The following is a 20,758-nucleotide window of genomic DNA, read 5'->3' as shown; positions in this document are numbered from 1 at the left end:
TACCGCATGCATGTGATGTTGCCGGATGCCCGAATGGTGCACGCCGCCAGTGCACGCCGCCGCGCAGTAAAAGCGGGCAACGTTGGACACGACAACAGTGACGTGCGAAATACCGCTTTCACGCGGGTGATTTGAAGTGCGCTAACGCGATGTGGACCACTAAAACGTGATTTTATTTCAAAAGAAGCACTTCCTTGGCATAAAAGTAGCACTGCGAGGTTTCTGTACCGCTATTTCAACAATCAACGTCGACTTAATATTTGTCTTTAGTGCCCCTATAACAAGGTCGGCAAAGCGGCCCGATGCACCCACTGAACACGTATTCTTGCATGTTGCGGAGGCAGCAAGATGGTGAATGCTATCCGAGAGTGATGTAGACTGATACACTTTGCGTATATCGTGGATAACTTGCGTCGAGTCAGTACGAATGATCAGCTGAGAATATCTATCAGCTTGAAGACAAGCAAGCAGCGCGGCCAATCTGTCACGTATGGCGGCAAGCTCGGCAAGGTGTGCCGGTGTTGCAGAATCCGCAACATACGAGCTTGTCTGGCCAGCCTCTGGTATTAATGGGCATACAAGAGCAGCATGAATGGTAGTGGCACTAACACTGGCATCAGTATACGCTACGGCAGTGGCATCGTCTTGGTCATCGGCACGATAGAAGAAAACTAGGGCGCTCGCCTGGCGAGAAACCGGGCTGTGAAGGCGCCCAAGAGGTTTGTTTTCACTCAGTTGCATTCTGTTCTACGGAGCGATAGCTGTGTCTGAAGCTGATTTGTGAATTTCTCTACCCATGTACCATGCCAATGCAAGGGCCGAGCAGAGCGCTGATGGCTTAAGGTTGCGTGCACAGCGACGCCGATGCACCAAATCATCAATAGTTTTGAGTTGGGACTCCTGTTGCAGTGTTGTCAATGGAGTGATACGTGGCAGTCCAGTTATGGCCCAGATATCTTCGTGGTTAATCGACTCCAGGCGAGCCCATTCGGCCATCGTGAGATGATCAAACTGGGCGCGGTAGACGAGCCTTAGTTGTATGGAACGGACAAGAAGCCGAGCTATTTTGGTGTCAATCCGTCGTATGATATCTATTGTTTCTGAAGCCTGTTGTTTTGCACTCTTGACCAAAGGTCCTGCAGATCCGGTGGCAGTGATTTCCATGTCAAGCACGCGGAGATTTGAAGTCTCATGTAGCGGCTGCAGATCCAAAATTAACTGCCGAGGTCGGAATGACAGTAGAAGATGCCCACACTTGTTCGCAACCGACATAAACGTCGTTTTTCTTCAGAGATTTCAAGTCCTATCTGGGCCCACCAGTTTAGTGGAGGGCCTCTTGAAGAGTTTGTTCTTGGCGACCGATTTCAGGATGCACTGACCAAAGAGTGATGCCATCTGCATACATAATGTTTTTAGCGTGATGCAATGCCGCCAGCTTCAGTGTCGCTATTAGGAGGGCAACGTTAAAAAGTACTGGTGCGAGCACAGATCCCTGTGGGACACCCCTATTCAAAACGAACTGTCCAATTGGTTGACCAGCTACACACATTGAGAAGATGCGATCGTGGAGAAAGGCCTTGACGAATGCGCAGACATTACTGAGGAATTGGAGCCAGTGGAAAATCTCCCTAATAGCATCATGGCTCACATGGTCATATGCTTTGCGAATGTCCATGGACAGAATGGTGCGAATTCGCCGAGTGCGGCCTCCAACGAGGACCATGGATGAAAGGTAGGCAAGACCATCCTCAGTGTCCAGATGCGGGCGGAACCTGATTTGGCCAGGATGATAACAGGAGTATCTCTCGAGCCATCACGTGATGCTTGTCGCGAGTATACGCTCTGTCAGTTTGCCCAACGATGAGGTGAGAGCTATAAGACGCATGTGGGTGATATTGCCTGGAAACTTTCCTGGCTGGGTATGGGAAACCATTTCTGTATGCCGCCAATTGTCAGGAACGGCTCCTGCACACCAAGTTTTGTTTATGACCTTCAACAGCACATGTGGAACTTTGGTTTCCGTGTTTTTGTAAAGTTCATAAGGTATGCCATCTGGTCCCGGTGCCTTACACGGCTTTGACTGGACTATTGCTGCGAAGAATTCTGCCATAGTGAAGTCAGCCTGTAAGCCCTTTATGTCGGTGAGCGTAGGAGGCGTACCTTCATTCGCTGGCAGGCAGTTCTGAGTAGTGAATGGAGGCGATGCCATGCCCAACGCAGGAAAGAATGTGTGGGCGACCATTCGGTGAGTGCTGCTGGTGTCTGGACAGAAGCTAATAGGGCGCAAGCTGCGGGGTCAGGAGGGCGCCGACCGCGTTCCATGGCTCGGAAGGTGCGCCAAATACAGACGCCAGAGTCCCTAGTTAAGAGCACCAGTCCATCCAACGGCCGCTGTTTCACATGCAGCGACTTTGCTCCAAGAGCGGAGCGGCTGCCGTCGCAGGAGCCCAAAAACAGGTTTTAAGGGCGACCAAGGGACGCTGCGATCTTCTTCGCTCCATTTGGAAAAATTCGCTCGCGGCAGAGCGTCTAGAGCGTCTGCCCAAGGTCAACCAATGGGGGAGCAGTGACGCGGGAAGCACGTGACTGTAGGAATGGAGACGAGAGCAGCCGCGCGCGCCGGGAGGAACTCGCTCCGACTCGGTTTCCTAGCAGACGACATTTGCTGTAACGAGCTGGCAGTGTAGAAAACGCCGTTCTTTTCCTTTTGTTGTTCTCTACTGCACTTCCATCAAAGCAGACAAATCGTTTGCACATGTCATTTTGTTCTTTTGTATTTTTATCTAATCGTGACACCAACATAGGTCCGGACAGGGGGAACCTACGACACTCCGCACTTGTTCGCAGCAGATGTTTCAGTTTATTTTTACTACTCTGGTGCAGCCCGTTCGAATAGTTTACTGTTTTCTTTTTCTTTTTTTTAGTCGTCACGTACCCCGAAGACGACAAACGCCGCCGCCTCTTAACGCAGAACGCCCATAGGCAAAAAAAAAACATGGCTGATCCCTCCGTCATAGGAATCGGTATAACACGAAAGTGAAACGTGTCTTCACAGAAGTAGTGCTTATTGTGTAATGATATATGAGAGCTTGTACAATGTCTATTCGTGTTTGGCAGCTATAGCACCGTTCGACGTGGATGCACCCATGTTGACAGCATGTCTCTATCGCGACGACTAACGCCCATGATCATCATTAAACCGTTGTGGTAGCTGACGGTGTGAACATATATTTGGACACAGCGAATCGTTAATCCCGCGTAAGGATGATATCAACAATCTCATAATCAACACTGGTACCCGGTATGCACTTCTTCGAAGCGTCGTCAATTAAGGAGAGAAACGGTACGATGTGCGCTTTCTAGTAATGGGTAGCCGACGCCTGTGCTCATGCATACACTAACACACACTGCGCTTCAGCAACACGGGAGGTAGAGGTTCGTAGCCTGAGCCGCAAACGCGTGCGTCCCGCTGGCCTCTGTCTCGCAGGCGCTGCTCTCGCTTCTCCAAGGCACGACATTCGCCCGTCGAAATCGCGTCCTTTCTGCAACGCATATTGCAGCAGTTTTGTTAGTCGGTGCTCTCGCAATTGAAGCAGTCGGCGGCGGAGAAATCCCGTTGGTGCACGTGGAAGCTGCACTACTCCGATGAGCCGGCGCACGCTAACACGAAGCCAAAGGCAAAGAACGTAACTGCGTCAAGGGTGCCTCGGTGACGCCAGCGCGGCCAGGCTACCTCTCTGGTATCGAGACGCTTTAACCGTGACCTCCGATATCGCGTGCAATCTCGGAGTAAGCGCTAGTAAGTGTCGATCGTGAAGCATTACTTCTTTTCACCTCTCACAGACGGCGGCACCGCCCCGCTCCGCCCGCCGCGAAAGAGAATGTGTGAAAGATATAAGGCGCGTTCGCGCCGTGCCTACAATCTCCCGAGTTGGCTTAGTCGGTAGGGCGTCGGGCGCTTGCCGTCGCGGCCGCAACGTCGTGGGTTCGATTCCCAGCGGGGTATCTTTTTCTTGGTATTTTCTTTCTCACCCGTTGGCGTCCATTTTATCAACGTCATATCCGTGACGGATGTACTTGGTGGACCCCAGCATAAAACACTTTCGTGTTAAAAAAGAAACGAGCTCCTTAACAAACCCACAATGTCCTCGACTGGGCCGCTTGCATACGCTTGCCGGCCCATACGGCGCACCAACGCCTTGGGGCATTCGAGAGCAAAAGCCACCGAAAGCCCTGTGAAAGCTTAAAACCCCAAAAATAAATTCTTTCTTTTGCTTTTCCATAGCCAAGTGTATGTGCGTGCAACATGACTTGCGTGGTAAAAAAAGAAAGCTGGAACAGAAATAAACGTGACTACTGAAGTTGTTTAATTGCACTCTGATACACTGCACATTTTCATCATTCAAGGTTTAGGCGCGTGAAAGCCGATCACCGAAGTAGAAGGCTGGTGAAACTTGCAATCCAAGCGCACCAAAACAAGCGAGCCCCGAGAAAGGAAACCCGCGGATGACGGGCGCTTCCCACCACCATCACTGCGCATCGCAGAGGCGCGCGTCGCGCAAAAGCGGTGCATGTGAAAGGAAGCCGCATCCGAGCGTCCTGCTGCCGCTGGATCGCCGCGGGCCCCGCCGCTCGGTCGCTCGCATGTGAAACAGTAAGGCGTTGGGCTTCCAACCGAATGACACTTGTTGTATAGGGTCCCGTTTTGATGCTACTTTTGCTTGACGGCGCGATGCCCATAGAGGCAGGAGCTGCAAACCTGGAGCGGTTAGCACTTCATCCACGCAAGACATACATACGTGTTGCTTTAGCTAATGCCGCACTTAAAGGGGCACTAAAGGCAAATATGAAGTCGACGTTGATTGTTGAAATAGCGTCCAGAAACCTCGTAGCGCTTTTGTGCCAAGGAAGTGCTTATTTTGATATAAAATCACGTTTTAGTGGTCCGCATCGCGTTAGCGCACTTCAAATCACCCGCCTGAAAGCGGTGTTTTTCACGTCACTGCGGCCGTGCCCAACGTTGCCCGCCTTTACTGCGCGGCAGCGTGCACTGGCGGCGTGCACCATTCGGGCATCCGGCAACACCACATGCATGCGGAATTTTGTCGAACTTTCTGTCAGAGCGACTTTCACGAGCGCGCAAAACACACGCGGCAGTACGCGATACCGAAACTACCACTGAGACGCGACCGCGTGAGCGAAGCAGGGTGCCGGGCGAAGCGCAGTTCGGCGCAAACGGAATCTTTGAACCACGTGCGCCGTTCCCCATGGCAACGCCAAAGAGGTTCTTTTTTCCATGAATCAAACAGAAAGGAACAAGCAGTAATTTATTACGCCTCTTGATGCACGGGAGGTTCTTTTTTTATTGTAGCTAGTTTGATTACGAGTGATTAATTGTAGTCGAACTCTCTCACGTCATCGGGGATCATTTCCAAAATGTGCCGCTCGTGGCGCTCATCGTGTGATACATCTAAAGATACATCTAGCTTAATTTCTCGGTAAGTAGGGCACTGCTGTTGATAATATTGCCGCTTTAGACGTTGTCATACTTTGAGCTTTCACTCTGACATAAATTGTTATTTGCCTTTAGTGTCCCTTTAAGCACGGTGATGGGTCCGATAGAGAGTTAGAGATAGTACTTTCTGAAACCACCATGCAATGATCCCAATCTACCACTCGACAAAGCCGGCGAAAGCGACCACTTCCGTCCGAATGTCAACCGAGATCAACTGGGTGGTGGTCGCTACCCCGCTAGTCAGGTTCGCATGTCCAGGAGACAGGAGTCCTGCCTAGCCACCAACATAAGTCCGGTGAATGAGGCAACACTCGAGGATGATCACGCCAACGGGGGGGGGCACAGACACATTATTAAGAAGCGTAAAGTGTGCTTGCGTAAATCTATCCAACACACATACCACACGCATATGCCATAAATATGCCACGTGAATAAGCATAAACCCCTACCATAATGGGGCATCCAGGATTCTGCCGCCTTAAGTGCGCCGACCAACTGAGTGACATCCGAGCCACATGACCACTGTACGGACGGGCGTTGTACGAAACAATGGATAACGTCTGTGCAATGGAGACGAACTAAGACAAACTTCCTGCCGTAGAGTGCACCACCGCGAAAGGTACACACGAGTCTGATGAATGGTGGATCGCACATAAAGTGCAACCGTGCCAGGGGAACATCAGGCGTAGAACACCGGCGATCCAACATTGAAGGAATGCTTCCATATTACTAGCGAACACGCACAAGTACTACAGAGAAAGACACAGGACAAGGACACAGAAGAAGGCGCTACAGTTGTATGTGACGTGGCACCTGCATGTGCGCAATGACATCGATATATTCTATCCTTCATGTCGATTAAAATCCAGTTGATCTCTAGCGGTTGTGCTGTGTCTTCCTCTGTAGTCCTTGTGCGTATTCGCTAGTAATATGGAAGCATTCAGTCAGTACCAATTAGCCCAGCTAAATGCGTTAACAACATTGAAGGCGAACAGTATGCCACAACACCTGGTATGGGTGGAAGGCCATTGGATTTCCGAAGAAGCAGAACCCACGCACGCAGTTTTCCATACTTGACACACTGGCGTAGCTCCCCCACCTTTCCGGCTATACCGCGATACAGTGAAACCTCGTTGATACGAATCTCGCGGGATCACCAAAAATATTCGTATCATCCGAAATTCGTATCACCAGAAAGCATGGAAACTTAGCATGAGACAAAAGAAAGCTGGCGAACATTTTCAATTATTGTTTTTCGGGGCCGCAGCCCACGTCGACGCGTTAGAGAAAAAAAAAGTATGGCGTTAATGTCCTCTGTAATCTAAACATGAAGGCACATAAGAGCCTCAAAGATTCGCGCACACAATCTCGGAGGCCGTGACGTGTGTCTGAAGGTTTATTCTGACCATAAGAAAAGTGTTTTTCTTACACCATGATTCTGTCGATTTGGCGGTGCGGCGCGCATACGCACGCTTGAGTTCCCGCGCTCGCACGTGCTTGGCACGTCTTCCGCGACACCGTGGACAGCACCTCTTCGTACCTGGGCGGTAGCGCACGTTCGTATCAAACGTCGCTGGGTGAAAATCGGTTCGCAACAACCGTACTCTATTACATTGCAGGACAATGGGCTTTGGCCGGGACCAACGAAAAATTCGTATCACCCCAAAATTCGTATGAGCTGTGATCGTATCACCGAGGTTTCACTGTAGTTCCATTGTAAAATGCCTTCCGGCAAATCTGATGAATAAGCCATCATGGATTGATATTAGCCACCATAGAACGGAAGTGAGATGCAGGAGCTGTTGCGCGCCCCGCCACGGTGGTCTAGTGGTTATGGCGCTCGACTGCTGACCCGAAGGTCGCGGGATCGAATCCCGGCTGCGGCGGCTGCATTTTCGATGGAGGCGAAAATGTGTGAGGCCCGTGTACCTAGATTTAGGTGCACGTTAAAGAACCCTAGGTGGTCGAAATTTCCGAAGCCCTCCACTACGGCGTCCCTCATAATCATATCGTGGTTTTGGGACGTTAAACCCCAGATATCATTATTATTAGGAGTTGTTGCGCAACGAAGCGTTCTTGTGGTGAAAGATTTCGACATGGGTGCTGGGTTTACCATAGGGACAGAAGTTGACGCCGACGCTGAATGCAGTGAAAGCGTTCCGTCTCGCCAACGCTGCAGCAGTGCACGGTATTGCTTGAGACGCTGGATTTCCTTTCCAAGGGTGGCAAGGCGAGAATCCATCTCGGACTCTTCATTTGTCAAGGGAAGCTGCACGCCTTCTATCCCTGGAGAAACACATCGAGATCGCGAGCTTGACGACCTAACCATTTCTCATTGGCGAGAGAAGCTGTAATAGGACACACGGGTTATAGCGTTCGAATTTAGCGGGTGCTATAGTAGCACGCTGTCGTGCAACGCGGCATCATCATTGATGCTCATGCTTTGACAGGCAAACCTGAGCACTCTGTATTCATTTGCTGTTCGTAAGAGCAAGTCGCTGAGCGCCTATGCTGGGCAGCGCATTTGGCACCCCGCTATGGTTTTGTTTTCCCGTTGTCATCCAACAGTTCCCTACCCTCGCTCTCTTTCGGCGCGTTTGCCTCGGTGTTTGAAACGTTAGGAAATTAAGTGAGACACGTTGCTTTCTGATTATCTTTTAAAAGTTCGTTGTCTTATTGAACGAAAAGCGTGGCGCAGAGACTCCTTAGTCTTTCTCGTGTGTAGGCCGCGCTCAAAGACGTGAAAGAAAAAACCAACATATTATTCGGTTGCTTGGTGTGGTGGCGGCTGCTGAAGTTCATTTCGTGTTCAAGAATGACAAATTCGAGTTTGCGGACGTACACAAAAGTAACATACGCGTTTTTGTTCCATTTCCTAATCACTTTAATAATATTCTAAACATCTCACACACTTTTCACCACTGTACGACTTTCAACGACACCAGCGGGTTTAGTATAAGGGAAAAGCCAGAGTTTGCTTTAACCAGCCTGCTTTCTAGAATGGTATGCGTTTAAATATAGCATTCTGTAATTGAAGTGGTGCTTTTAGGCTAAAGGGGTGTTTGGCTCGAGGTCGTATGTTCTTAGCAAGGGCCATGTTGCCTTGGCCATGTTGGTGCGACATCGTCTTAGGGTTTAGTGCAGGAACTTTAGAGACAGAGACAAGAATGGACTCATATCAGCGCATCGTCAATACGTGACACTGCCAAACGGCGGGAGTTTTCTCTGTGTGAGTCATTCTATTTGAGGTGAAAGCATGTCCCAAATATTTTGTTTGGTTCATTTGTTTCAGCTGGCAAAGACACGACTCCCACTTACAATTGGAGTTAAAGTGACGTACTAGTAATTGATTACTTTTTAGCATTGATCGGTTACCTCCATAACGCACTAATTAGTAACTGTAACCAATTACATTTTTATTGCAGTAACCGTCAGTTGTTACTGTTTCGCTGTACAGTGTAAAAGTCTGGTTAGAATGCATGAACTTTATTTAAATATTTGCTTTCTCGTGCACCTCAACGGATACGCACACACACACACAAGTTACTTAAGATTGCTAAATATATACAATTCTGTATTGACGCTAGGAAAGAGGACGTGGTGAACAAATCTGGCGACTTCTTAAAGAGAGGCATCTTCGTAGACTATCAGTGAACTCTCCGCGTGAAAGAAAGCCTGATCCCATTAGCTGCTCTCAACACCAGGTCACTGGACAGAAGCATCTTGTCACGTTGATCCAACGCCACCAAGTTGAAGCTGTGTAAGATTGTGGCGATAACAATTTTCAGCTCCATTGCTGCAAACCGTTGACCTGCAGTGGAAAGCAGAAAGGTGTTTTGAAAGCTTCGAACGTGAACCGCAGACCATTAGAGACGTAAAGGCAAGATCCTTTAAATCAGACGTGTAATGCCGATGTGAAATACCGATCGATAGCCAATCAATAACGAATCCCTACTGATCAAAGACTAACCTATGGCGACTGCGACCTCAGCGAAAACCAGATGAGCATTACTTGGCCAATTTGGACTTGTACCCCTTTGCACGTGCAGTGCTCTCCTTCTCTCTCTATCTCTTCCTCTTTCTATTCCCCGTTCCCTTATCCCCAGTGCAGGGTAGCAAACCGGACGTTCGTCTGGTTAACCTCCCTGCCTTCCCTCTTCTCTTTCTCTCTCTCTCTCATCGGACCAATCGATACCGATCGATAACCATTCAATACCGATCGATATGGAAAACTCATGGAACACGATACCGACATAGCGTAGCCATATATAGCATAGTATAGCATGCCCGTTGCTAGCCGGAGGGGAGATGAGGAAGCTAGGGGCCCGGGCGCCCCCCCCCCCCCGCCCCTAGAAGTTTTCTTTGAGTGTTTTACCGAAAATAATTATGATAATTTTTTTCGGGCGCCCCCGCCCCCCTCCCGAAAAAAATTCCTCGCTACGGGCCTGTAGTATAGCTAGGGGTGTGAAAGGAAACTGAGGTTGAGGAGGAGGGAAAGGAGGAGGGGAACGTCACCAGTTCTGCTCTTTTCGCATTTTTCGCCCCACTCGTGCGCAGCTGCACAAATTTTTTTCTTGTCTTCATTTAAAACCATGCCCTCTAATATGCGGCTAATATTTTGTTAATAGCTTCGGAGCAACGTCGGTGGTTACCCATTGTGTTTTCTTTTATCATATCGTGGTATCTGCAACAACGACGGCCGTAGAATTTTAACTCATCAGTATTTCAAGTAATACATTTTTTTTTTGTCATGGGAATCTTTATTACCTATACAGTTTCTTGATCCAGCCGAGAAAGGAATGAAAGCGTGCGAATGACGCTTGCTGATGTTTTCCGGCAGGAATCGGCTGGGGTCAAACCTCTCTGGGTCTGGAAACACTTCCGGGTCTCGATGAAGCGCGTAAAGAAAGACGTCAATCGTTGAGCCTTTGGGTATTACGTAGTCCCCTGAAAGAGAATTCAACAAGATGCGCCTTCACCCTTTAATACGGAAGTTACTGCTATGTTCATTTAAATTTTAAAATCTGCATCGATAGTCGTTACCTAGCTTGAAGTCTTCTAGGCTCTCACGGCCAATAATTGGTACCGATGGGAATAGTCGCTGACATTCCTAAAAGAGAACAAAAATGGTAAAACTGCTCTTATCGTCACATTTGTTAAGACTAAAATATCGGTGCGTGCCTGCAAGCCAAAGTATTAATCGACACCATTGCCAAGAACGTTGATATAATATGAGTGTATAACTTTTGTCTATAACAATAATTAAAAAATAATAATAATAGATGATTATAAGAGCATAATTTGCGTACATAACATAACACAAGTACAACTCGTGTAGTATCACCTTCTAGAGAAATGTCTAAAGCCGTTTGTCACCAATTACATGAAAATGTAGGAAATAGCGCCGACGCTACGAATGACCTTTTCGATAGCAATAACGTTTCGCTTCAATGTTCTATTCGGGACTGATGCTAATATATGTGGGGTTTTATCGCTCATAGGCCAGTTTGAGCCAAAAAGTGCCACTAAAAGGTGGAATATTGAAACAGTGGTGTGATCAGCGACAATGCGTAGATATAACATGACCGCGTAGGGGCCTAAAACAATGTCTTCTATAAGTGCATAAAGTAAATACAACTAATAAAATAATGACAGTTGTGAAACGAGTATAAAAAAAGTTACAGAGGTAGGTAAGTATCCTTACTTGTATTGAATGCGAAAATACGGCGTGTCTGGGTGGGACGACTTTATTGACACCCGTATTATTTCGACGTCCTCATGAGGCGACACAACAACATGAAGTCATCAGTTGGTCACGTGAGCTATTTTTTTTCCCTTTTTTTTGCCATCGGGTGGTAACGCCGCTCGCCGGACGGAAGAGGGACTTCTCGCTTCGTGGGGCACATAATGCTTTCGCATTAATATACTACGGAAGAATCGTGCACTAACGGATGTTATGATACTATTGCCTTACGAATACTCTCGTATGCTCGGGACTAGTGATAACATTTAATTATGTGTGACGCATCAAAATGACACAAACAAAGAAAACCGACCTTAATGACGCAGTCCAGATACTTCAGCTCCTTCATGTGCTCAGTGGTGACGTCCTTTCCCGCATCCACTCCCAAGACAGAGTCCAATTCTTCGTGAACCTTTCTCTGGTGGTCTTGATGCAGTCCCATCATGTACAATGTCCAGCAAATCGCCACTGCCGTTGTGTCATGGCCCTTTAACAAGAACAGAAAAAGAGAGGCGGATGTCAAAATGAGTCTCATTACGGCTAAAAAGAATTTCTACGAAGAAAACTTTTACAGCATATATCATTTTAGATGCGAAGCAGGTTTTGCTCGGGGCTGTGTCCGGCGGCGGTGGTGGCGTCAGCGCTCCACTGCGCATGCGCCTACTCTCTCTCTCCCACTCTCCTTCTTTACGCAGGTGTTCGGTTGCCTTCCCTCCTCTCCTCCGCCGCGCTGCAGCCACGGCGCAGCCTCTCCTCCCACGTGATGCAGCCGCGCCGCAGCCAAATACAGCGTGTAACCCACTCTCGCCTCTCCCTCCCCCATTTCATGCGTATAAAAGCGAGTGCGCTCGGTCGGCTTCCGTCATTCTCGCTTCGCTCCCGTTCAGATGAATTGTAACGTCAACGTCGGCGCCACTCGTTCAGTCGGCGCTAACGGAAAGCAACGCACAAACACAACGTAATGATAACACAAACACTAAATACAAACCTCACACACTAACGGAAACGCCGAGTGAACGTAACGGAAACTTGGTGTGCGCCCCCAATTCTGCTTCGCATCCCCTCATGGTTCCCTTGAGTGGGAAATGGTTTATTTTAATTTTTTTGTAATGATGAAAAGTTACCCACAAGCCGAAAAATGGGCTTCGCCAAATTATTCATAAAAATAGAAACACGAGACGGAGATCGTAAAAAAAGAAGGATGGGTTGATTTTGTCTTCATAAAACGTCACTCCACCTCCTGACAATAAAATACGTTATTCTGTAATAGCTGTGGCCGATAAACACACTTAGTTAGGCTTCATCCATTTGTCCTTGCAAAGTAAGCACTTTTTGCTTGTTGTTAACTAATGAGCAAATATCAGCAGTACTGAATTATTACAGCGGATCTGTAATTGGCAAATCTGCTTGACATTGCGGCGTCCGTCCGTGTGTCCGAGTAGGGAAAAAAAAAGAACACCACGTGACCTCCTCCAGGCGAGCTATGACGTCACATGTACCAAAATTTGCGGCGTCATCAAGCCATCATCGTGACGTCACCCGATGACATCACATTATATAGTCATCAATTGACATCGTCGATCGGTCAAAAGTGGGCCGATCCCGGAGGCAATGCAACACCAGGTGAGGTGCAGAAGGCTTCAGTAATTGAGCGGTACGCGTGTCGTACGTGTTTCGCCACGTCAGTTGAGTCTAGGCGCTGCGTTGGCACGGTCGTGCGTGGTAAGTCTGGGTCGACCGCGCATTGTGAGAACGCCCGAGTAGCCGTGCCCTTATGAAGAACTCCGACGAGAGCAGAGACGGGAGTGCGGCTTACAGCTCCGCTTATCACCCGCCATCACAGAGAGGAACTGTTCCAAGTTTTTTTTCTTTCTCTTGATTGGTAATATGGCAAGACAGCACACATTTGTAGTCGATACATGCAAACCTAGGAAATATACGAAATTCTACACTAGAAACTTAGCCCTCCCAGGCATAAGACGTGTCGACTGTGAGCTTACTCTTGCTCCTGTATTGGGAGCGTTATCACCTGCATACCTATTTTTATTGTGTGTGCGTTTTTTATGGGGGGGGGGGTGGGGTAGTAGTTCTTACCTCGAACATGAACGTGTCCACTTCTTCCCTGATGTCATCATCACTGATTGAGCCTTCGTTTTCAATACTGTAGCGCAACAGAATATCTAAAAATGTAAGCAGTCGCTTTCTATTGTAGACCCCTTCGTGTTCATCTTCTACTACCTTATGCTCGTCATTATTTCTCATGAGCTCTTCCCGGCGTTCTCTGATGACCTGAAATAAATAGAAATGTCATCAACAGAGTATCGCTGCAACACAATAAATCTAATCGCTAATGGAAAGCGCCTCTTCAACACAATAATTAACTACATGGCTTTCCTTCGATGACAAAGAAATTGCGTTTCTCACCCTTGCAGTGAAGTTGTGAACGATTTCTGTATTTTTCTGGTAGGCTTTACCGTAGGACGTTCGGAAATAAATGGCATCGATGAGTAACCATGGTGATTGCACCCGAAAAGTAATCTGACTCGACAAACTGTGGAAGTGGAAAGGAAGACATTCACAGCGGCATGATGTTTGCAGGAAGTTGCAAACAGCAAGATCTCTAAGAGACCTGAATGACTACTTTCTTTTGGAACTGGTGGCAGGAGATGCCTCAACTTGGCTTTTGGGTATTAGCGGAGAAATTACAGTATATATACTAATTTTCATACATACCGCTTTGCATCCATCTAATTATTTCTCTTGTGTTCATCTTTTTTCATTTTTATGTTATAATATTAGAAAAATCTGGCGTGACGAGGCTCTCCTATTATAAGATCTTTGAACCTAAGCCCCATAACAGCAGAAAAGCAATAATAATAATATTTGTACTTACTAATGAACTGCAGCAACGTAAGAGCGACAGAACTCCTCTTTTTCTTCTGGAATCACACCCATGATGGTCTCTAAACATCGGTAGAAATTTAAGTGGCAGTATCCGCCTCTGCGTTGAACCTAGAAAACAAACACATAAACGTGGTGGACATACCCAACAAAATGTTCAGCGTGCAGTCAGCCACCAGTGGCACGATGTCGATCCAGGGTTCTGTGCAGCGCTGTCGTAGCTTCTCTACAGTGTTTCGAGCACGCACGTTCATTGGCTGGACGAACGAATCGAGAATACGGAAGTGAAACGAGGGTGTTAGCAAGCGCCGCCTTGTCTTCCATTTTGTTCCAGAGCTGAAAAAAAGATAGCTTTACGATGAGAAGACATGGTTATTTTCTCCTATATGCATTTCTTGGCAAACACGCACCGCTCTCTACAGGGAAAAAAAACTGTCTAATAGGAATTTTTATAAGCTGTTATAATTCTCTTCACGAAAACAAATTCTAACACTAACGAAGAAGATATAGCGGTTTACCTTATTTGTTTGGTATTTCACACGGAGCTCGGTGCTAATAGAGCAGAGACTGCGTTAGCGAATATCGGTTGAGGATCCCTATTTAGATGAAATCAACTGGACCTAAACGCGAATAGCAATATACTTCACATAGTGTGGGTAGACTTTGAGACTCAAAAATGTAAGTTCTATTCGCGCTATACCGCGTTCCTGGTTGTCCAGGTTGTATTTCAACTACATCACTGCAGTACTACAGCACTAGCAGCCTAATCTCGCTCAAGGACCCCTCTCACCCTTTCCATTTTTATTTATATTCAATGCCCACCATGACTCACTTAAGAATCTGCACTACGCACGATAATTCGGCTCAATTTAACCGCGACGCCTGTGACTCAGAAGAAATTAGCTAAGACAGGGCTTGCGCAGCATGGACATCACTTCACCTTGTTAAAAGTCCAGTGCCTAACCACGAATGCAGGACTTCGTAATCAACCGACTTTTCGACTGTGCTTTGACCATTCAGCACTGTCTGAAAAAAATACAAACAAATCAGAATGAACATCCGGTAAAAGTCAACAACGACATCCATTTGATAGTTCGATAGCTTAGCGCCAGGTTCTCTCGAATAAATAATTGCTAAATTAGGCAGTAAATACCACGTGGCCTGTGCGTGTTAAGCACAATGTCGCAACATATTTTTCGCCGTAATCGCGCGATAGACAACGGCGTCATTGAGGCCCTGCCTTAACGTAATGCTGGCAGCTGGAAGCTCGTCTTCATTTGAATATTTCACAAAGATAACACGGTAAGCCAAGGTCACGCGTCCAAAGTGAAAGAGAAGAAAGTGAAGAGCCATCGCAATGCCAGTTCGCCATTTGACATCCATCCAAGAATACCAATTGCAGCCAACAATTTTTTTTTGTTGCCATCCTAAGGTTCCATGAAAACTTAAGCCTTAAGCTGGAAAGGTGCTCCGAATACACCAGACCACTAGTGCAAAATCAGTTTTCAAAAGTAATTATTCTCTAAGCTCGTTACAACGGTCATGTTAAAGTTAACGACCCTGAAATCATAAACAGATAGGTGATTTTTACTTTTGTGCAAATTATTGCAGGAAAAAAAAATGAGGAAAAACAAAACTGAGTCGAGTAGTACAACTGCCTTTATAGCGTGGTTAACATTTGTCAATTTTGAGCCCCGTCGGTTCTCCGGATGCTGCAGGCAGGTTCCTTCCCGTCTCGCAGCACGTTTAGCCACTTTGCTGAAGGCATAAATCCAGGATGTCCTAGCTGTGGGGCGGATTATTGCACACTCGCTCATATGCTCTGGCAGTGCCCGGCGTTACTTAGCGCAAAGTTCAGCACAGAAGAGGACTGGGAGAGGGCTCTTAAAAGCAACGAGCTCTCAGTCCAGCTGTCGGCAGTCCAGGAGGCCTGCGAACGGGCGGAGGGCCACGGTCTTCCAGTACCGGCGTGGGCGCGGCCAGCAACTGCGGCGGACCCCCCTTCGGGGGTTGTCTGATCGGGGTTCTCCAGGACCAAATAAAGTTCATTTCGTCATCAGCCCCGAAAATGTAAATTATTTTAAAGCAGTTTCGCACACGCCATAGCCAGATGAAATAAACAAAACAAACGAAAGAAAAAGACTAATGGAGCAGCTCAATCTTATCAATTCAGAGATCAGCTGCACTGCTTCGGCGTCAACGTGGGCATATATATCCTTGCTCCAGGTAATTTACTAGCGTAGAGCTTGTGCTACTGAATTTATCAAATTAATTTTCAGCAGCATGTGACAATTTCGCCTTGTGTCTAGCATAACAGAGACACAAATTTAAGCACCTGATATTGGCGATATTCTATATATATAAATTACCTCTCTCGAGGTGTACTGTACCAAGTATTAAGGACACAATTAGGCATTTGTATACGCCATGTGGAAGGGAATCTTTCTCTGGTACTTCCGGCAATGTAATAAGTGTGTGGTATGGTGAAGGTAAAAACCTCGAGGCACTGCGCCGACCAAAATGAAAATTAAAACACACAGCAAAGACGTTTCGGCTGCCACACGGGAGCCTTGTTCACAAGTGAAATGAAACATGAGTCAAGCAGTTCGCCTTATGTACGCTTGAATACGTCACGCAGGCAGCGCGCATAAACTGGCGGCAGATTACCATCGCACCTGTTGAGAGTGCGCGGTGTGGTCTGTATCACGAGCGACTCAAGATGAAGACGCCGTGACAGTCCTTTTTCTTTAGCGAGAACACGTGCCCTCCCCCAGTCGATTGTGTGTCCACCTGACGCATGCTCAGCCAAAGCACTGGATTTCACATTTCCCTTCTTCACGTCATAGTGCTGCTTGAGTGTGTGGTAATTTATTTATTTATTGCGTGATTTTGCGACGTTAAACATTATTGTTATTTATTTATTGCTGATAAATAAAGGTTGAAAGGTATTAAACATACCATTTGACTTCGCTCCCGCCAGCATGAAAGAGCAGCGGGCTCATATAAGCGGGCTGGAAGCAACCGCTTCGCCCCTGGTGCGCCACTAGAGACAGCGCGTCAGCGTACCACACGAGCAACAGCAGCAAGTGTTGTTTTTATGGGGTTTAACGTCCCAAGGTGACTCGGCCTATGAGAGATGCCGTAGAGAGGGCTCCGTATGATTTCCACCACCCGGGGTTCTTCAACGTGCCCTGACATCGTGCAGTACCCGGGCCTCTTACATTTCGCCCCTATTGAAATGCGAAATAAGGCCGGGATCGAACCCGCGCCTTTCAGGTCTGCAGCGGAGCATCGTAACCACTGAGCCAACGAAGCGGCTCTCAACAGCATGTGTCGCGATCTTGCAGCGATTACGTCCCCTCTATTTTATGCCGGCAACTTACAACATCCTCCTCCTGTTTTACGCCGCACTTAACATTCATATCACACCGCCGGCTGGTCCCATTGATAACGCTGCTGAAGCGGCGCTAATGACCTTGTGAATTGGCTTTCGTGGCGATAGGTGTCACGGCAAAAAAAAAAAAAAAAAAAAAGAAGGGGGAAAAAAAATAACAAAGTACGCGGTTCATTAACGCCGTGGGAACAGCTATCAGCGCGAGCTGGTTTCACAACAACGCATTGCTTCGGCTGGGACATGGCAGATAAAGCACTAGCTCATTCCTCGATCTTTTTTTTCTATAAATACTGCTGCCGTTCTGAACAGGGGCGTGTTCGAAGGTGCTACTTTCTAATGCGCAGTACAATGTGGTCATGTGCTATTTTCTTTTTTATTTTGCGGGCTTTCTTCTTCAGGCAGAAAAATATTAGCACGCACTCAGTGTGCGGCTGAAAACACCGCAGTTGGGTGTACGTGCCTACAACTCCCTCATCGGCCCTTTGATAATTGCATCAATACTTCTCGTGCTAGAAAATCATTGTTAATTAACGTACTAAACCTCACTAACAAAATAAATGGTGACTACCCCACAGCACTACGAGCAATACGAGTTTTTTAAAAATCTCGGTGCGAGGCAGTTGGCACACCCTGCATAAAAATGCAGAATCGGCTATAGTAAAGCGTAAAGCCTCGTTCGAGCGCTGATGTGTAAGAGGTGCTACAATGCACTCAGAAAACCTTTAGTCTGTTTGCCAGTTTCAGTGTAAGACCTGTAAGTGCGGTCGCAGCACCCTTTCATGGTGAAGAATCACTGAGGCCATATATACTGAAAAGAATTGCGGCGAATTTTGCTGTTTGGAACTGCAATGTGTGCGGCTCATTTTATCATATGTCCTCTTGGCGCTTGCAATAGGAAATTGTGGCTAACGACAACCAACCGTATACAAAATTAGCCAAAGGTAAGACAACACTAGCCAGTGCTATTATGCCGGTGAATACGGTAGGATTCGCACAGCCACGCTTCAGACGAACTCGTACGCTTTAATCTTCTAGTGCATATTTGGTCATAATTATAGTTTTATGCGATAATTATTATGTCCTAGTTGACACTCTCGTTTTTTAAGTGTATCCAATGCACAATACACTGATGTTTTTTTGTCAGGGCTGAGCAAGAATACTTTGCAGTTGTATCATGATACGATACAACATATTGCCACAATTATTGTATGTGGTACGACATTTTCCATTTGTATCTTAAGACACATCGATACATACGCAAATTAGTTGTTGGTGATGTTTATACAGTAGCAGCAAACACGTAAGCACACTAATGTTTGCTTGGAAATTGTTTAATGAAATGTCTAAATATGTCACAGTATTTGTCTTTCTTCCTGAAAGTAAAATATTTTCATTACGAAAGAATTTATTGGGGAAGCTTAGCTATTTCACATTCGAGCTTTTATACGCAACGCTGTCAGCGGTTTTTGCTGGTCGCTTTTGAAATTGGTGAGAGTCACTGCTCTACTTGCCGACCAGCGTGCAGTGGGTCGCCATCTAATTACAAAAATGTCACCTGGAAGCCTCTGCATGTGGGATCAAATACCGCTGTGGAGTTTTATCTTGTCCGCAAACGTATTACCATTTACGCAGTACCTAATCACCTGACAGGTGCACAGCAGCGACAACGCTCGAAGCGAGATTATTTTTTTGTTGTTGTTACGCATCGTCTATACCAGGGGTCGGCAACCTGCGGCCCCCGACACAATGTAAGATTCCACCCCCCTCCCCTTGTCACTTCCTATCTGAAGGCCGACATGGCAGTTTCGACCTCAAATGGGGTTAGACAGGAACAAAGAGATATCGCTTCCAGTTGGCATTGACCCCCATCTTCACACTTTGCCAGATAAAGTACTCACTTCCCTTCTTTGCACAGACCCAGAAAAGGGGGCATGAAAGATGAGAGTTGGCTAAGAAGAGTTGTTTCGGCGAGGAAAATTGCACCACGTGCCCTTTTTTTGTAACGTACTTATGTGTACTCTTTCAATAAACCTTCAGTTGCGAGTGTGCGCTTTGCGCCGTCGGTTCCTCCCTTTTGTCCTTGTTCCCATAGTGCGCCTATTTGCTTTAAGATATGAACCGTTACCAACTAGCCCAAATGGCTGTTTTGCTATAAGAAAGAATGTTCAGCACCGCAAATCATATTGAGAGCTTTTCTTTTGTTTGTTTGGGCTTGTTGCCTATGTTTATAAATTTCAATCTCATGACATGCGTACCGAAAATAAACTTCACTTCTATCCCAGTTTTGCACATTATTGTAATTAATTCGCCGAATTTTTTCTCTTTGCCCCCCCTCCCTCCCCCCTTTCCGATTTGCCGTCCGGCCCCCACCGTGTCGGCTTCGTGCAACTTGGCCCTCGGCCTCAAAAGGTTGCCGACCCCTGGTCTACGCACACGGCACATAAAACTGCAACTACCTTACATATTCTACTTATTCGCTGGCGTAAAGCATTCGTCAGCGACATATTCATTAACGTGCAATCCTTTCGTGATTCCTCTTTTACGAGAAAACTTGAGCAGCCCGAAAACGTTTCGAACGCATTGTATTGATTGGCACAAAGCGTCGCGGGATACCGCCGCTCTTCCGACAACTGCCACTGATACATCCGATTACTTGGTGATTTTTAGCAGTAAGGAATTTGAGGGGAAGATTAAAAAATAAAAAAGGCATATCTAAGTAAAATAGAAAGGCCACTCTGTATTGCAAAACTACTGTGAATGCGTAGACACACAATACTTGGGGCACCTGTTATAGCTGTGACATTTGAGCATGAAGTGTCAACATAACTGTTAAGGTCAGGTAATATAAAACGGAGTAGTTGGTATCATAATGCCAACTGAATCTCTTTCCCAACATATTTAACATACATATTTGCTTATAATTTTCATTATTATAGGACAAACTGAATTTCGCTATTTTACTAATTCGTAAGCAGAATCATTGTTACTTTATGCCGAAGGCAAGCCGGGACTATTTGTCCGCAACATCACCTTGACCTAACATCAAACTCAAGTGACTGGAAATGTGAAAATATTGGGACTGACTGAGACAGTTAAAAAAATAAGCATAAAGCAGAAACTTTACTTGGCAGCACCTTGCAAAATATATTGCAGCAAACAGACGGGAATACAACGACAAAAAATCTTTATGTATGAGCCAGAAAAA

General features: G+C 46.7%; 2 protein-coding genes across 2 annotated transcripts in view; both read right to left on the bottom strand.

Annotated features, from left to right (window-relative positions):
* LOC119395151 (cytochrome P450 4c3-like) overlaps nt 1-20,758 on the bottom strand; it is a 387,183-nt gene that overhangs the window by 318,338 nt on the left and 48,087 nt on the right. The window lies entirely within an intron of this gene.
* The window catches only part of LOC119378669 (uncharacterized), a 141,072-nt gene continuing 128,750 nt past the window's right edge, over nt 8,437-20,758 (bottom strand). The window contains exons 14-22 of the mRNA XM_049411975.1: nt 15,100-15,185; nt 14,305-14,495; nt 14,152-14,221; nt 13,683-13,809; nt 13,353-13,547; nt 11,572-11,745; nt 10,559-10,625; nt 10,283-10,462; nt 8,437-9,326 (exon numbers count right to left, since the gene is read on the bottom strand). Coding sequence (XP_049267932.1) covers nt 9,163-9,326; nt 10,283-10,462; nt 10,559-10,625; nt 11,572-11,745; nt 13,353-13,547; nt 13,683-13,809; nt 14,152-14,221; nt 14,305-14,495; nt 15,100-15,185 — 1,254 coding nt within the window. The 3' untranslated portion in view covers nt 8,437-9,162. The remainder of the gene's footprint in view (nt 9,327-10,282; nt 10,463-10,558; nt 10,626-11,571; nt 11,746-13,352; nt 13,548-13,682; nt 13,810-14,151; nt 14,222-14,304; nt 14,496-15,099; nt 15,186-20,758) is intronic.

The sequence above is a fragment of the Rhipicephalus sanguineus genome, chromosome 1 (assembly GCF_013339695.2).
Source record: "Rhipicephalus sanguineus isolate Rsan-2018 chromosome 1, BIME_Rsan_1.4, whole genome shotgun sequence".
NCBI lineage: Eukaryota > Metazoa > Arthropoda > Arachnida > Ixodida > Ixodidae > Rhipicephalus > Rhipicephalus sanguineus.
This window is presented reverse-complemented; position numbering and strand designations above follow the sequence as displayed.